Here is a 17,769-nt window from a genome sequence, read left to right on the forward strand (position 1 = left end):
GTTAATAAAGTATGCAATGCAAACATCCCAGTTCTACAGTCACGAGAGCTCTGTCCTTGGGACGTCTCAGCTCCTCTTTTATACCTTGACAAAACAACTCTCTGTATCTCTTCAGTTACGACAGTTGCTTATCCGACCCAGGTTGTTGCTGGGCAGGGAGGACTCGGACTATCTTTCTACAGGAAGCACCTGGGCTGGTCTTGAGCATAGCAGTTGAGCATAGCTAAGCAGTTACACCAGGTCATATTGATACACATGTGTCCATCACCTAAAAAATAAAAGATTATACAAAATTCTAAAATGAAATTCTAAGCACCTAAATATAAATGTGACAATAAACTAGAATTTTTCCTATTACAACATGCAGTTAAGATTGTCATACACCAACAACAGCACATCATTTAAAGCTTATCAAGGAGTGTGTACAGTGGTTATCAAATACAGGACTGTAATAAAACGATCAAGACAAAGATACCATCTACGAGACTGCCTGACCATCTCCTACCGCTTCCTGCTGCCAAAGGGAAAGGAAATGACATGTGCTAGGTAGGTGGAGATGGATATCTCTGCTCTCTTGTAGCAGGAAGAGAAAAAAATTTAGAGAAGGAGAGGAAGTGTAAGTGACAATAGCTGATTGAATTATCAGCAAGACGTTTGGGGAAGCACAAGCTACTGATTCACAGAGGACAAACATTAACATAAACACATTAGTGAAGCGTAATTATAAATGATTACAGTCATCCTCCTTTAAATGTGGATTAGGGATGAGCTAAATGTAATAGCATTTTTCAATATTTAAATGCATTTGTAATCTTTTAAAATTGAGATAAAAAAAAATCAGATTGTAGCTGTGCATTGTTGCTTGCACTGAATGCAATCATATGCAAGTCATCTATTGTTGTTGTCAGGTATTATGCAGATCCTGCAAGAGTGAAAAAGCCTCAAAAGGGCCACTATGCCATTGTGACTCATAAAGTTAGGGATTTATCCTTAATGTGCTAAACAATTATGACAATAGAGTGTTCCACTCAAAGATAGAAGTCCTTTTACTTACAGAAAACAGGAAATTATACATTTTTAATATCTGGCCTTCATTAGGGTGAAAAAGACCTTGTTAATTATTCAATGAAATACTGCAAAGAAGATTATAGGGAAACAATTCCTGCAAACAGTGACAGCACGAAAACAAAAATGCTAAATGACAGCTTTTATGTGAGCTCTTACAGGCATTGTAATGCTAATCGCAGTGCATTTCCAGTGCCCATAACTAAAATTTAGAAGACAGAATTAGCACCCTCAACAGAGGGATTTCAGTTGTGAACTCTTGACTTTTGTCATGATCATGGGATCCAAAAAGATTAGGAGTTAAATAGAGAAATAGTGGAAAAAAGTGCAAGTGAAGACAGGCGAACAAATGAGACTGACATATGTACATTAAGAAGGTTGTAGCAAGGATGAAATTGCAATTAGATTTAGATAAAGAGGTGATTTGTAGTAATTAAGAATGTGGAGCTGGCATGGCCTGGTATCTTTTATAGACAGGAGGCGGTGGGCTCAGCAGGCAGACAAACTACCCACACAGAGACTACTGTTTCTTCCTATCCACACATGTATGCACATCCTCCTCCGCTGTGCCATCGATTTCTTGCCTTGGCTGAGGACTTACAGCCTGCTGGCACTTAAAAACCTGCAAGATAGAAAAGAGAGGAATAATTCAGGGATAAAAATGTCAGATAATATTAAAAACATTTTGTTTTAGTGGAGGAAAATAATGAAAATGATTCGTGTTTTTACTTTCCTGTTGATTCTGTTTATAATATCTCAGAAATGAGACAATGTGAGATAAAGATTAAATGTGGCCTGTCATAGGCTGTACTGTTTATAATAAAAATCATGTTTGTTAGGCCAGCTTTAGAGTTGATTGTTAAGAGAATATTTTGGGTGGTGAAAGTAAAGGATGCTGTTCTACCGCAAAGTCCGTTTCATTGCTCCAGTGTGAGACGCAGAGGGACAGCCGACAGCGCCCCTGTTTTTTTCTTTTTTATTTAGTATATACGGATTTGCAAAGCGGTATCAATTTGTGTGTCTGTTTTGTTGTCTTGTGTTTTCATGTGTATGTGAATGTGTCTGTGAGTCCTTGGCTGTGCTTCTAAGTGTGTTTTGGCTGCCTGCTTTGTGTGCTGCTCCTGCTGTGACAGATGGAGAATAGCCCACGCCCAGATTAACAGGCCCATATTAATGAAATCAGGGTTCTGCTTGGTGCGTAACTCTCCCTCTTCCTCTCCTTTGTCCATTCCTTCTCGGTCTTTGTCTCCTGCCCCCGTCTATATCACAGCTTAGTCACTAAACCAAGCACTCATTGGGACTGCACAGAGAGCTGCACAGCACTGCAGCAAGGGTGATGGGAAGGAGATGGGTAGGTTGTAATGCAAAGGGTTTGAAATAAAAATCCTATCAGACAATAACAGACAAGGTGAAGATGAAGGCAGGATCAGAATGATTGAGAAGAAGTGAGAAAGAAATATGAGTCTCATGTTGCTGGGAGACAGAGTGATCCCAGTATTATTTTCCATCACCATAAGCACTGTCACCATGACTCCTTCTTATGTCCTACTGCTTCACTGGAGGATGTAGTTTCCATAGCAACCATTCATGGCTGCTAATATTGGCAGGGCAGGCAGGAAGGTGGGGAGAGCTGTTATGTTTGGGGGGAGGGGGTGCAAACATATGGTATGGGACAAAAGATAATGGAGAAGAGAAAGCACGCTGGGGGCAAAGGAAAAAAGCACCCTGTAGCATCAGGTGAAGGGCAGTGGGAGGAGGTGAAATCTCCATGAGCAAAAGGGAACGAGAGAGTTAAAGGAGAAAGGATATGTTTAGATAGTGAGAGTTGGAGTGAGGAGGGTGACCTACATTCATTGGGGCGGTGGTGTACTGCAGAGGTGGATGCAGGTTTTGTGTTTTCTGTATTACGCTAGATCTTGCATGCAAACTGAAATGTCCCATATACACAGAGGAACAGAAAAATGTTTTAGACTTAATAGTGACCAACTACAGTGGCAACAATTAACTGAAGAGTAAAGTAAAAAGGACAACTCTGAGGGAGACAGTTTAGAGAGATGCTGCATTATACTCATTTAGTGCCTCTTCCCTTAATCCTATAATTGCTCTCCAGAAAATAGGAGCATAAAATCGTCATTTACATTCACTTCGTTAGTCAGTCTCATTTGAAAGGAAGTGTGCATTTGCATAGGTGGTAGGTAAAGAAGACTTTCCGACAGACTAATGGTCAAATTCAAGGCCACGTGTCATAATTTCTTGATGCAGTTTTTTGGTTAAGTGAGTGGTCTTAAAACTATAATATAATAATCAGAGAAAAATATGTAGTGAAACTAAGTTGACTTAATATGAGTTTAGTATGAAAAATAGGAAATTTGCTGATGGTATTATACTGACCATAAAATTAGGCTAGACTCCTTTGTTCTGCAGATCTTTGGATTAAAAAAACATATGGCCTTGGGAGTTGGGGACTGAAAGGTGGCATGCCATAACACTGTAAGAAGAACTATTTTAAGGTGTATCTAATGTGTGTGTGTGTGTGTGTGTGTGTGTGTGTGTGTGTGTGTGTGTGTGTGTGTGTGTGTGTGTGTCAGATTAAAGGTAAGGTAGAACAGTCTAGAAGCTATGTGGGACTGTTTCTGAATTTCTACTCACCATCTGCCTTCTATTCCTAGCTCAGATATTTACTTTCCTTTATTGTCAGTCTGTTCTTTTATTCCATCCCATATTTAAATATCTTTCCAGTTCTCTTACTTTTCTCCCTCTCTCTGGAGAATAAATCGAGCTCCACTTTCTAAATGTTGTTGTTATAGCACCTGCATGGCTACATAAACCCTATACAGACAAATAGGAATGTCTCAAACTTCTACTCATACACTGAAAATTATTGTCATTTTACATTAAATTTAAACCCTGTCTCTGGGGACTTGTGTCCACCATCTGCCACATGATCTAGGTGGGAGCAAATAGCAAGGTGATCAGTCTGGCATGAAACCCAAACAGACACATCCAGACACATACATACTGCATATTAATGCATAATTGTCGTTGAATACCTGCAAACACCTGCAGCTGCATAGTATTTTTACCCTTAGCTGTATCCTTATTTCATTTGCCGTCAGCACAGTTTAGAATGTGTGGTGATTTATTCAGCCACCCAAATGTATTCTTCTATCAACACAAAGGCAGTAAAAAAAACTGGATGCATGAATTAGAATTAGGCTTTTAGGTATACGGTATTATCACATTTTGTTTTTATTAAAATGTACACACACTCAATGCTCAGCACAGAACAGTAACAGAGACTGGTGCTATTTTAGAAAAGGGTGTGGTCCCACTGCAGTATGGTAAAAGCAAAACAAAATGCACCTTGAGGATCTTTTAATACATTTTTTTCTCTGCTCCCACCCTCCGTTTTGGTGGTGAGTGCTTCATATCTGCATCCATCCTTGCACATTCTGGCTCCTTTTTCTTCCTCCTCCTCTTGCTTCTCAGCTCGTTATGTAACGCTGCACTGCGCTCCACTGCGCTTCTGCCCGAGTGGCCGATGGTAAGGCAGGACAAGCGGCTGAATAAAGTAGATGTGGCAAAATGGAGCTGGGGTGATTTGAGTGGCTGTGAAAACCTTTGGCTGCACAGGGGGAGCAATGGGACATTTGCATGCAGAGAAGCACGACTGGGGACTCCAGAGATCAGCTCAGGAGAGCACTGACAGTAACCCAGACTGCTAATCCAAAATTATTAATTGGAGTGGCTTGTATCTTTCTAGCAGTGCAAAGGCAGGAGGTTTTCAGACAGGGGCAATAGTCATAACTATGAAATACATGAACATCTTCATCTCTAATGTGCATGGTAGTTATCACTGATGGACAAACTGTTTAATACCCAGTCACATTGATGTTACTATAAACACTGTTAGACTTGATTAAGACTCTTGTCATTAACTGGAGGGATGGCAGTTGGATGACTAAATTTCCATGCTACATTAGTTGAAAGGTCAGGGGAAATGAGAGATAGACAGAGGAAAGAGGGTGTGGAGTTTTAGTGTGCGAAAAACATGAGCATTTAATATTGATGCAATAATGTTGAGATCAGTGTTGAGTGAGGCAAGTGTGTCACCACTGTGAAGTAAAAGATACAAAGAAGATGGAATGAAGAGACATACAAGCACTTTTATATTTAGCACATCAAAGTGCTAAATATAAAAGTGACAGATGTGCAGTTACATCTCAGATCTAATACACATCACTGTCTACTGTAGTTAGTAACATCAAAATGACCCATGAGCCTTACAGAGTTGGGATTCTGTTATGATATTACCTTTTTAGTTGCACCAGAGCCGATCATGACCAGACTATAGTCTCACTTGACCCCACATCCCTATAATCCCGCATAACACAGTGTCTTTTTTTATTAGTGTCACTCTACTCAGCCTTACTGTTTCCCATCTGCATGCTCCCAGCATGACTCATCACTCTCCAGGGTGTTATTCCGTTTATGATTGTAACTTTGCATGGAGGCACTGCTGTCTCATCAAGTTCACACATTGAATTAGACAGGTAATTTCTTAGAGGCAAGAGACTGGACACTTTAGAGCAAAGCTTTGCCAGTATTTCAGTGTTATGCATTTTCATTTAGTGCTTCAGTTTTTCTTTTCTTTGTTTCTCCTCTGCTTTTGCGATTATAAAATTAGTCTTATATTTCTGCTGGGGGGAAAGGGATAAGGGCTTATCCATGGGAGAAAGGCTGTCATCTTAATGAATGTGACTTTTTCTGTCTCTCGGTCTACATTTAGAGAAAGCCTGTCTGCCCTGATCTTCTCAGTCTCTTTGTCAAGTTCAGTCTTCTCTCTATAGCTCTTACAGCTGTGTTGTCACAGTCAATGAAAGCATGATATTTGCGGGCTATAGCAATGGGGAATGATGCAAATACATGGCCCACTTAATTATTTTCATTTTTATTTCAATGATTATTTTTTTTTATTTTTTTTAGTGTATTACTATTCATTGTTTCTTAAAGCCCAACCAACTGTCTAAAGCACATATATTCAAATTGCAGTGTAATAAAGTGCAAATGAATATGCAAGTGTTTACACTGGAGAAGGTAAAACTTTAAATTGCTTATTTGTTTTGCTTGAAAATTATTGAAATGTTGAACCGATTGTTAGTAGGTGCCTGGTAGTTTCTCTATTCCACCTAATCATGTCAGCTATTATTCAAATTTGAAAAAAAAATCCTGTTTTCTGATTCAGCTTGGGCAGTTTCCCAACAAGACAAGCTTTAGAGGAGTACCCGCCTCAATCAGCGGGACACATCTCATCCCAACTAATAAGTTTAAAGGAGGGAACAAGTCTAAGAAACAACGAAGACATTTTTTTTAAAAATTAAATAGAACATAAGAATTGGATTTAGTTTATTATTCTTCAACTTGATGGAACCCGAGAGTTTGGGTGTATCACTCTTTCACTATAGCCACTATAATTCCTATCAATGTAATGTTTATGTGGGTTATCCGGATTTATTGAAACAGTTCCCCCAGTTCTGCCTTTGCTCACATCTACTGTTACATTCATGAAGTGAAAATTATGTTTTTATGTCTGAGGTTCTTTTTTAACTACACAAGATAATCATAATAATCATAATTAAAAAGTTATATTTAGTGTATTTAAAAGTTTTCTGTCACACTGGCTTAGTATTACGTTTTCAACAGCAGATTAATGTTATGGCCCTGCAGGCCTCTCAGGTCTTACTTTGGTAAGACACATTTTTACCAAAGAACAACAATTTTCTTTCGCTGTCTCAGTCGAACCTCCCATGTGTTTGTGCATCTCCTCTGGCCTGTGCATTAGGCCTCTGTATTAGGCACTGAAACGCCACAAAGCAAATTTAAATGTCAGGAAATTACCAAACAGTGAGTGCTGTTGAGTGCTTTCTGTAATAGTTATAGAACTGCCACAAAAACAAAGCCTTTCATGTTTGTATTTAGGCTGACATTTGACTTGAAATAAAAAAAAATTAAGACATAGTGTGTAACATGAAAGCTCAGTAGGTAATAAAAGAATAAGATAATTTTGGAAGCTGGTATTCTTTACTCTGGGTACTGCATGAGGTCACACTTCTTTTCCCAGACTCTGTTACTTTTGGTTGAATAGAGCCGTGTTCAGTTTATCTCCTCTTTGCAAAGAACACAGAAAAGGAGTCAGAGTAATATAAGGAATATGAAAAGCAAGTGTGGCAAGTAGGTAATTTCTGTGAGGAAAGAACCAAAGTGACTGTGCCTTATGTTATCATGTTCTGTGCAATAACAAAGTACCAACCAACTAAGTAAGGATGTGATCATGCATTGAAGCATTGTCAGGCTGGCTGTCCAGGCCTTTCGAAATACAGCTGTTTGTGACTGAATAATGGTGTGTTATGTCTGCATCCATTCATAAACATGCTACCATTTCTAGCAGTGCAGTGTATAACCCAAGAGCTGGCTGCAGCAGCTAATACATTATCTAATAAAATTGAAATGTTTCTCCAAGGTAAATTCCTCTCACAGCTTCAGTTCAAGACCTTTCTCAGCTTTTAACATAGTAATTAAAGTCATATTAGCTTGGATAGGTAGGGAGATTTTGATTTACTGCCCACTTTATATTTTCTTTCTTTAAACCTCCCACAAAGTTCAACCACTTCCCACCTTTTATATCATGTCATGTCGGTTGTTACCAATAATTATGTACTGATAATTTTTTTTTTCATTGACTGCTGTGGAGATCATTGACATTTAACTGCATTTGGACTTTTAACCTAGTAAATCTGATTAATGTATATGAATGTGAAGGACAGATTTTCCCTGTGCTTTTCATTTACTTTGCAGTAGCAGATTACACAGTGATTGCCTCTTATAGGCATGCTTTATAAGCTAAAATGATTACTTTTATCTGATATCTTTAAGAAATTAAGAATCAAAAATATAAATCTGATGACATGAAGACATTTGAAGGACACAGAATAATGGAAAGGATGACCATAAAATACCACCATAGTTTACCATTATTTTTTTTTTTTTGGTAGTAAACGTACAGTGCTATAGTAGCACACAGCCACCACTGAGTCATTTCAAGAAAAAAAGAAACGTGATATAAACTATTATTCCATCTTTTCTTTTCTTTCAGATGGTGAAGGAGGAGAGGTTTCGCCCCCGATGGGTGCTGGCGTAGACAGCAACAGCTGGCACTTTCGCTATGGCCCCGGTGGTCCAGGTGCACCTCCACAACACCTAAAACCTGGAGAAGTTCCCCCAGAAGCCTTCATTATCCCTGGCTCCCCTGCCATAATATCTATCAGACAAAACCAAGGAGGCGAGGACGACAAGAGTGATTTCATTACCTTTGGAAAGAAAGAGGAGGCCAAGAAGAAAAAGAAGAAGAAGAAGGAAAAGAAAGACAAGAAGGATAAAGGAAAAGATGATGGAGATGAGTAGATGAGAAGAGAATTAAAACTACAAAGTAGAAAAGGGTGTTGTTAAAACAGAGGTATCAACTTAAGTCCACTGGGAAAAATACATTGTAAAACTATTTCCTAATTTCACATTTTGATCATAATATTAATTTAAAAATCTCTCTCCTTTGTGAACCTGGCCTTTTCAAGATTTATTTTACCTTCAGTTCCTGATTGTGGTAAATTACAGATCTTACCTTGATTGAACAAATAATACAATACCTAATAAAATTATAGCGTTTTCCCCACACCCCTATGTGCCTACACACCCCAAGTCAACTCACGACATCCTTTAACCCACTGGGCTTATTGGCACCTCTGTCTTACCCCATCCAAACTAAAGTGTATAAATCACTCCCTCTCTCTCTCTCTCTCTCTCAGAGGAGATGAGATGCTTTTACGAGAACAACTAAGAGCTGTGCCAGCAAAGGAAAAGAAGAAACAAAAAAAAAAGACTGAGACAGATTTCTGCAGTCTGGAGCTGGACACACTCTACTTGTAAATATCATGGGCGAGAGTGACCTAAATTAAGGCTAACAAGAAACTGCTGCAGATTCCTCTGGTAATTACCAACAGTGTTTCCTGAGATCTCAATGAAACCACATGCACATACGCATGCTCACATATTCAAACATGCAAACACAAACTTATCATGAAAAAGTGGACACAGAAAGCACTTGACACTAAGAGAGAGGGAGCAAAAAACAGCTGGCATAAAAGAAAAGTGCTTGAAACCAGACACTGCAAGCTTTTTGCCCTGCACAGTTGCCTATGAGGTGCACATCAACTCTCTCAGGATTGATGCAGCATGATTTGCAATCACTCTGTATTTGCTCACTGCATTGAAAGAACACATCTTCCGCCAGAACCCCAACTGAGGAATGCAGAGAACACTGGAAAGATGGAGAGAAGACACCTCAGATTCTCCTGAGTATCACCAAGGGGAGAGTCCAGCAGGGCTGGCACATGACTCCATGCTGAGTCAGTGGACTCTAATGAAAACTTTGAGTTCATCAGGAGAGTCTTTGATAACACCATCTTTCCTCCCCCGCTGCAGCAAAAGCCTAATGCTTTCTGCTTTGAATGTTTGGTAGCAACCAGTCCTTACCCAATACCTTGAGTTTACAAATGCTCACCTGCTTGTACTTGCCCCATGCTGCCAGGAGCCATCTTCTCCTGCCCAAACCGCCTTTTTTTGTGACAATGAAGTTTGTAAACATGTTATGTTTTCATTCATTTTCTGAAGAGATTCATTATAACATACTCTTTTTTTCTTCATAGCTTTAAATGATTTTTGCTTGACATACCCATCACCATTTACCCTCAAACACTGACCCTAATCCCCACTCTAACCCCCTGCCCAGGATCAGTCCTGGGAGTGGCCCGTTCTGAACATTGTGGTGTGCTGCTGAGAGCAGCATGGAGTAATGTGGATGAGGCCTGGGGAAACCCAGTTGGGGAGAGGGGCTATGCCCTGAACTCTTGTCAGATGTTTCTTAAGTGCAAAACGGTTCAGCGCTTTTAACTTGTGAATAATACACTATGTGGTTCATTTCCTGTTTGTAGCCACTAATGAGAGAGGACCAGGTGGGATGAGGCTGATTACAGGGACCCTGGAGGACTGGGATAGAGTGAGGAGACAGGTGCCGTGGGCTGGCCCTCCCTCTCCATGTACAAGAGAAGTTCTCCAGCTGATTGTTCACATATTAGCTTGTATGTACGCTGTAAATGTAGCGTAGACTAGATTGCCTCTACATTAGCAATTGAAACTTGATAAGAATATGGGCAACTAAGGACTCCGATCCCAGAGCTATATCCCACCAATCCTCTCTCAAGAGGTTTTGAAGTAGGGGCACACACACTAGCCTCAAGGCCTGCTTCTGTTGGTTTCCCTCCCCCTGCCTGTAACTTGTTGCCACATCCCCAGAGTTTTGCGGCTCAGTATGACGTCACTCCATTAAGTGGCTGCTGCATGTACTGCTCTAAGGAAACACATACTATATAGAGAAATATATATATAAATAGATAGATGGCTATGATTTTATTCTTTTGTATTATCATTTTTCTTCATTACTCGCACAGGAGATATTTGTATGTACTTCTGTCTCTGCCAAACATCGATGTACTAAAATCTTCACGCTCCACAGATGTTGTATGGCATCCACTAAACCTCTTTAGATATTTGTAAATGCTATAGTGTGATACCTTTCAACGCAAGTTCATTATTTTTCTTTCACCAATGATAATTTTGTTTTGGAGAACAAACAAAGCAAGAAAAAAAAGAAAAAAAAATCACTCTGTGTCTGGCTTTGACATGATGACCTAACTAACACTGTATTATTGTAACTGAAATATGTATGATCCTATGATGAGCTATCACTTCCCTTTCACTCTTAAAAAATAAAAAAGAGAAAAAAATCCAGTGTAAAAAATAAAAGGATATATGTAGTGTATGCTTGTGTTTAGTGAGTGTTCATGCTGTCATTCTTTTCCAATGTATGGTGGTGAATTATGGTGGCTATGTGCTGTTCTGATTGGATCAGCCAAGATCTGTTGTAAAACCCTTTTTTGTACACCCTCTCATCAACTGTGACAGTGACGTAGTGAATTTCATTTACTTCATTTATTTTTTTGACTTTTTATTTTCCATAAATGGATACAGTGGTAATGTGTTTGGTTTATAAATCACTAATAAAATTTGCTTTATTAAAATACATGTGAATATATTGTCTTGTGTGTGTGAGAGAGATAGCTCTGTGCTTTTCCCCTGCCATTTGAAGGCCAATTAAATAGTGACTAAATCTATTTCAGGTTTTAAGGGGAAAAAAATCTATTTTTTAGCACCCAGTTCATGTGCACGTTTAAAATACTACACCTATTTAAAAGTTGCCTTTACAATTAAAATTTTTTGGCAGGCAATATAGAAAACAAGTGCATCTCCTTACAGAGGGCATGGCGAACAAAATATCTGCAGGCAGCTCTTCTCTGTCACACATGCTCACATCCTTCTTTCTCTGAACTGACATGCAGTTAGGTACAAAGACTTGTTCCCTACAGAGATGAAAGACAAGCACATTGAGGTACTTAGTTTGGGTGCCTAATTTCTCCTCATTAAAAGCATGGTCACAGATGATCCAAATGGTCCCATGTGAAAGTAAGCTTCCAGATGCACCATAATTTAATAGAGTGGCTAAGTAGATTTGATGTATCCCAGTGTGTGAGCCATTACTCATTCTGGCCTAGATAAAATGCCGCATTGATAATCAATACATTTATCCAGTTTGTCAGGAAATTCAATAGTTTCCTACTTTAGACTGTTTAAAAAAATCAAATTTCCTACTTTGCTTTTATCTGTAGTCTCGGTTGAACAAAATGTAAGACATTTTCAATGCTGAGTTAATAGCCCAATACTAATCCTAATAAAGTCTCCTTCTTTCCAGTTTTCATCCAAAGAGGGGAGACTGTGATGAGAGAGGTTCAAGAGTTCATGTTTAAAAAAAATGCTTGCAAAGATGCAACATCCGTTTCTTTATTTCATTCTCTCCTGGAGACAGTTTCCATGGTTACGGCTATTTGGGGAATAGTCTCTATAGCAACAGCCTTATATACTTAGCAAGCACAGGAGGGTTGAAACAGCAGGGTGCCCTGGATGGGTGTGTCCTTTTATATGCCACAGACAGCATTTCACAAATGACTATAGCTACTGATTTGAAGATTCAATACAGTATCTCAAATTCCTTTTCTAACAGGAACAACAGATAAGAAAACACTTTAACCAAAAGACCTACGCCCACACATTCAAAATCCCTACAGTAACACATTCCCATGAGGATTTACAAGATATGTTGTGGTATTTGTATATTTTAGCTCATTTGAGGTATACAAACAAATTAGCAAACAAAACAATTGGATTGGTAGCAGAAAAGTAGCCCACAGTGTTTGGTCTGCAGAGCAGTGAATCTCTGGCTAATGAATATGGATATATATCATGACATAGCAAACAGAAAGAAGCACAACAGAGGGCCACTTGCTGACACTATTTACACACTGTACCTTTCAGACACAAATGTGAACAAATTAAAACACAACATAAACACAGACTACACAATATTTTTTTAGGACATGTAAGGAACTAATGGATGAAGGCCAGAACAAAAAAATGTCAAAAACATAACAGAAACGAAATGCCATATAAATGTGCACTGAAACTGCAGTGACTCAGGAAAATCATCCTGTCAAGGAAGCAAAATTGAGTGACTTGAGTTAAGATAGTGAGATTAATATGAGGAATAATTTTGGCCTGTGGCAAAAACAGAGATACAAGTTATAACTTGGAAAGGCAGTTCCTCTGAGAAAGTGCAAAAGAGTTAAGGAAACTGGATTAGACAGTAGGTTGAGAATTAGGAAAAAAATTTCAGCCTGATTAAGACAAATGATCTTGAAGGGCTTATTGGTAGCTGAAACATTTATAGTACCCAAGTTGCAATTTGTCCTTAATGGGCTGTGTTTCTCACAGCATTTACCCTTTTACTTTAATTTAATTTATTTATCCTTCAGTCCTGCACCTTACACATGGCTCACATGCACAGACCACAAGTCGAAATCAGTCATCCAGGGCCAGCACTGAATCTCATAAAATGAGCTCAAGAGTTGGGAGTTTGCCTCGTAATCGGAAGGTTGCCGGTTCGAGCCCCGGCTTGGACAGTCTCGGTCGTTGTGTCCTTGGGCAAGATACTTCACCCGTTGCCTACTGGTGGTGGTCAGAGGGCCTGGTGGCGCCAGTGTCCGGCAGCCTCGCCTCTGTCAGTGTGCCCCGGGGTGACTGTGGCTACAATGTAGCTTGCCATCACCTGTGTGTGTGAATGGGTGGATGATTGGATGTGTAAAGCGCTTTGAGGTCCTTAGGGACTAGTAAAGCGCTATATAAATACAGGCCATTTACCATTTACCATAAAAAGCATATAAACATTACATGAGCTCCTATCAGAAACTGTAGCGATTTGCAAGTGTAATAATGGGGGGGGGGGGGAAATAACTGATCCCCATCAGTCACAGGACACAGACAATCATAGATCACACAATGGGCTAATATGCCAACAGCTGTGCTCTATGTTCTGTACATTTGTGAGGGTAGGAGCCTGATTCACCTTCTAATAAAAACAAGCAAGAGTATATAATCAACATTACTGCTATATGCAGAAGCAGAAAGCAATTCATATGTGAAATATGTGCAGAGCTTAAACAGAACTGCTGGACTTCACTAACCATCATGCAGTGCGTGTAGAACGTGTCAGTGCTTGAGAAAGTCCAGCATGAAAGTGTTAATTTCACCTAAATGCATAGAGTATTATATCTTGGCAATGTCAGACATTTCCAGGATTTTTTTACAGTGAGGACATATGAAACATATATGAACACATAGTGGGGAAACACTACACGAATAACCCACTGCACTTGCCACTTATTCATCAGTGTTGCATTCTTTTCATAGGCAAGAGTACTAAGTAAAAGGCGCCATCTACTGGTTAAAATATGACAGCACGTTTGACCACAATTCAACCAGACAGGTAAATAAAGCTAGGCATTTTTACATTATTTGAAATTTCACTCCTCTCATAATCAAAATTGGCATTCATTATGGAAAGATAATTGTTAGTATTCCTATCATTCATGCAACTGAAGGGTTTCAGTTCAGTTTTGATTTTAAATCATTATTTAAATTATTCACTTGCTGTTACCTTTTTCTTTCTTATTGAATAAAAAAATCCCCCCTAAAATGTGGTTGTTTTCTTTTGATCAATTTGCCATCTATTGTTAGTGTATTGTATGAATATCAAGCAGAAACAAGCAAATAAACAAAAAAAAAGAAAATATTTTAAGAAAAAGATTGGATCAAAATGCACGTATTTAGTGTAAAATCAAGCACAATGTCTACTAATATAGATAATATCATTAATTTTAGTTTTAATTCTTTTTAATTTTTTTTAATTTTTTTTTTTTTTTGGGGGGGGGGGGGGGGGTTGTTGTGCATGCATCTGCCTCTCACTTCTGACCCATGTACTCCCTTCTACTGCCAGGAAGCATGCACATTTCATAATTCTGCTATAGTGACAGTGGTACTTTGGCCAGCTCCATGATCTGTAAGTCTCTTTTTCACTTTCAGTCGTGATATAACATTTTAACAATGCTAACTTTCAGCCATATAACTGACACTATATTTATAGCACAATATACACTGATAAAATTATAATCATAAAATGTCTCTATCGCCCACTGGTGTCTGGCTACAGTATAGGTCATAAACCCCGCCTCCTCGGATGGGACCGGGGACGAACTAAGATAAAAAAAGTTCTCCTCAGATATTTTTTTTCCGCAAAGATGCTTACTTTCATTATCAGTAGTTCTCATCACGCTGATTTGTGTTTAAATTATGTCATTTCTTTCTCTCTCCACTGGGTCCAGAGGACATCCTAGAACAGATCTGACCCTCTGGATCACCCTGTTCAGTCTTTTTCTGTCTCAGTCTCAGCCTGAAAGACCCTTACAAATAAGTGCGTAATTGGTTCGAATACAGTGTAATTTAATGACCACATTGTTTTGAGGCAACATGGGCTAATTTGCTGAATTGTGATAATTTACATAATAAAAAAAATTGTAATGCCTTGATAGAGTTATTGTGAAAAGTTTTAAATGACTCATGAGTATAGGACTGCTTTTGATTTAGATTTAGGATTTTATAGTAGATATTGCTGTGTTTACAAGGTTCTATAATAAAGGAAGCAGTACATGCTGTTACCCTGTCAGACCAGGGGTGCCGCTAATGAGGCTGGGTAAGAGAGAGGGGAGAAGAAGAAAGTAGAGAGGTAAAAAAGATGGAGTGCTGCTGTAAAGGCTGAAATAAAGTGTTGAACCCAGACTTGTCCTCTCCTCCGCTACCTGATTACAAACTCAACAAATTGGCGACGAGGATGAGCGCTTCAGTGCCGAGCCCACCGCCCTTTTTGCAACATGCGGGTGAGCCGGGTATACCAGTTATACCAGTTATGACGTGGCGCAAATTCTTTGAGAACTACATGCTAGTGATAAATGCTACGGGAGATGCATGGCCGGAGGCGAGACGACGAGCCGTCTTATTATTGCTTGGGACCAGAGGGACAACGACTGTTCTACACACTGCCGAATCAAGGTACAACGTTTGCTGACGCCATGACTGCGCTTGAAAACCACTTTACCCCTAAAGTGAATGTAGTGGCATGCAGGCACACATTCAGACAGCGAGTTCAGCGGGCTGATGAAACTGTGACCTAGTATGTTTCCGCCCTCAGAGCGTTAGCTGTGCCATGTGGTTTTGGAATAATGGAGGGTGAAATGATTCGGGATCAGCTTGTTGCTAATGCTAATCTCAGTGTTGTTAAAGATAAATTGCTGCTGGAGGAGGACATTACATTGGACAAGGTAGTTACTTGCGTTTCAGGTGGAGGCTGCGGTCAAGAATGCTACACTCCTCTCTTCTGCGCCCACAGCCCAGACTGCTGCAGTACAAGCTGTGGAGGTGAAGGACACACGTCTTTGGGGAAAAAGAGGAACGCGACCAGCTCAAGCTCGGAGACCTACATCTAAAGAATGGCACAAAAAGGCAAGTGATAAAGAGGAACAGCGTCATTGTTTCAGATGTGGATCCGAGAAACACCTGGCTAATGATAAAAACTGTCCAGCAGCAAAAGTAAAATGTAAATGGTAAAAATAAATGGCCTGTATTTGTATAGCGCTTTACTAGGGACCCCAAAGCGCTTTACACATCCAGTCATCCACCCATTCACACACAAATTCACACACTGGTGATGGCAGCTACATTGTAGCCACAGCCACCCTGGGGCGCACTGACAGAGGCGAGGGTGCCGGACACTGGCGCCATCAGGCCCTCTGACCACCACCAGTAGGCAACAGGTCAAGTGTCTTGCCCAAGGACACAACGATCGAGACTGTCGGAGCCGGGGCTCGAACTGGCAACCTTCCGATTACAAGGCGAACTCCCAACTCTTGAGCCATGATCGCAACAAAAAAGGGCACTTCGCCAGAGTTTGTAAATCAGCTGTAGCAGTGGTCAGGGAAGTAGTTGTTCCCAAGTTTACAGTTTTATGTGTTGATGATCACAAACCAATGACTGCATCATGTGATAAGATTATATGCAAAATGAACATTGAAACACCACAGGGAAACTCTGATGTTCTGCAGTTAATTGTGGATACAGGAGCTTCAGTATCTATCCTTCCAGAAGCCATCTACAAAGAACATTTTGCACCCTGTGCTTTGACTGAACCGAAAGTTAAGCTTGTCACTTATGCAAAAGGTGACTTGCCTGTCATTGGCTGCCTACAGGCTTCAGTGAGGATTGCAAACAATGACAGAAAAGTCCCAGGATCATTCTTCATAGTTAAAGATGGATCACCTTTTCTGGGGTTGGACTTAAATAAAGCACTTAACATTGATATCATTGCTGGAAAAGTCATCAACAAAGGAGAGGATCCTGCAAGAGGATCACCAGCCAGTAAACAAACATGCATGGTGAATAACATTGATTCTTCTTCTTCCCATCATCTCGGAGCTGTTAAAGGGTTCATCCACAAAGGTCAAGTGAACAAGACAGTACAGCCGGTTCGTCAAAAACTGCAGCGTCTACCACTCAGATACGTGAGGTGTCAGCTGAATTGAAACGTCTACTCCAAGCAGGCATCATCGAACCAGTGGATGCAGCTGAATGGGTGAGTCCTCTAGTGGTTGGAAGAAAAAATAAGGGAGACTTAAGACTTTGTGTGGATCTGTGTGAACCTAACAAGAGTGTGATCATGGACTGTTACCCTCTTCCTCACATGGAGGATTTGTTTGCACAGCTGGCTGGGGCTACACATGTTAGCCAGATTGATTTAAGTTCAGCTTATCACCAACTGCCTCTTCACCCTGATAGCCAAAGCCTCACAGCATTCATAACCCATGAAGGACTCTTCCAGTTTACGAGAGTCCCATTTGGACTTGCTTCAGCCCCTTCTGCCTTCCAAAAGATGATGCAAACAGTCCTAAAAGAGGAGACATAATATGACATAATAGTGTATGGACATTTCAGAGAAGAGCATGATGAACGGTTACAGGCTGTCCTCCCAACGCCTGAAGGATGTCGGTCTGCAGATCAACTTCAACAAAAGTTGATTTGGACTAGGGCTGGGCAAAA

General features: G+C 39.9%; 1 protein-coding gene across 32 annotated transcripts in view; it reads left to right on the forward strand.

Annotated features, from left to right (window-relative positions):
* Positions 1-11,257, forward strand: part of LOC113037086 (protocadherin alpha-C2-like) — a 208,589-nt gene extending 197,332 nt beyond the window's left edge. For 31 of the 32 annotated variants that reach the window (XM_026193944.1, XM_026193779.1, XM_026193950.1 and 28 more), the window contains one exon: positions 8,219-11,257. In XM_026193944.1, the coding sequence (XP_026049729.1) occupies positions 8,219-8,526 (308 nt within the window). In that variant the 3' untranslated portion in view covers positions 8,527-11,257. The remainder of the gene's footprint in view (positions 1-8,218) is intronic. The other variant, XM_026194023.1, reaches the window with a different exon arrangement.
* Positions 11,258-17,769: the final 6,512 nt, after the last annotated feature.

Source organism: Astatotilapia calliptera, chromosome 2 (genome assembly GCF_900246225.1).
Source record: "Astatotilapia calliptera chromosome 2, fAstCal1.2, whole genome shotgun sequence".
NCBI lineage: Eukaryota > Metazoa > Chordata > Actinopteri > Cichliformes > Cichlidae > Astatotilapia > Astatotilapia calliptera.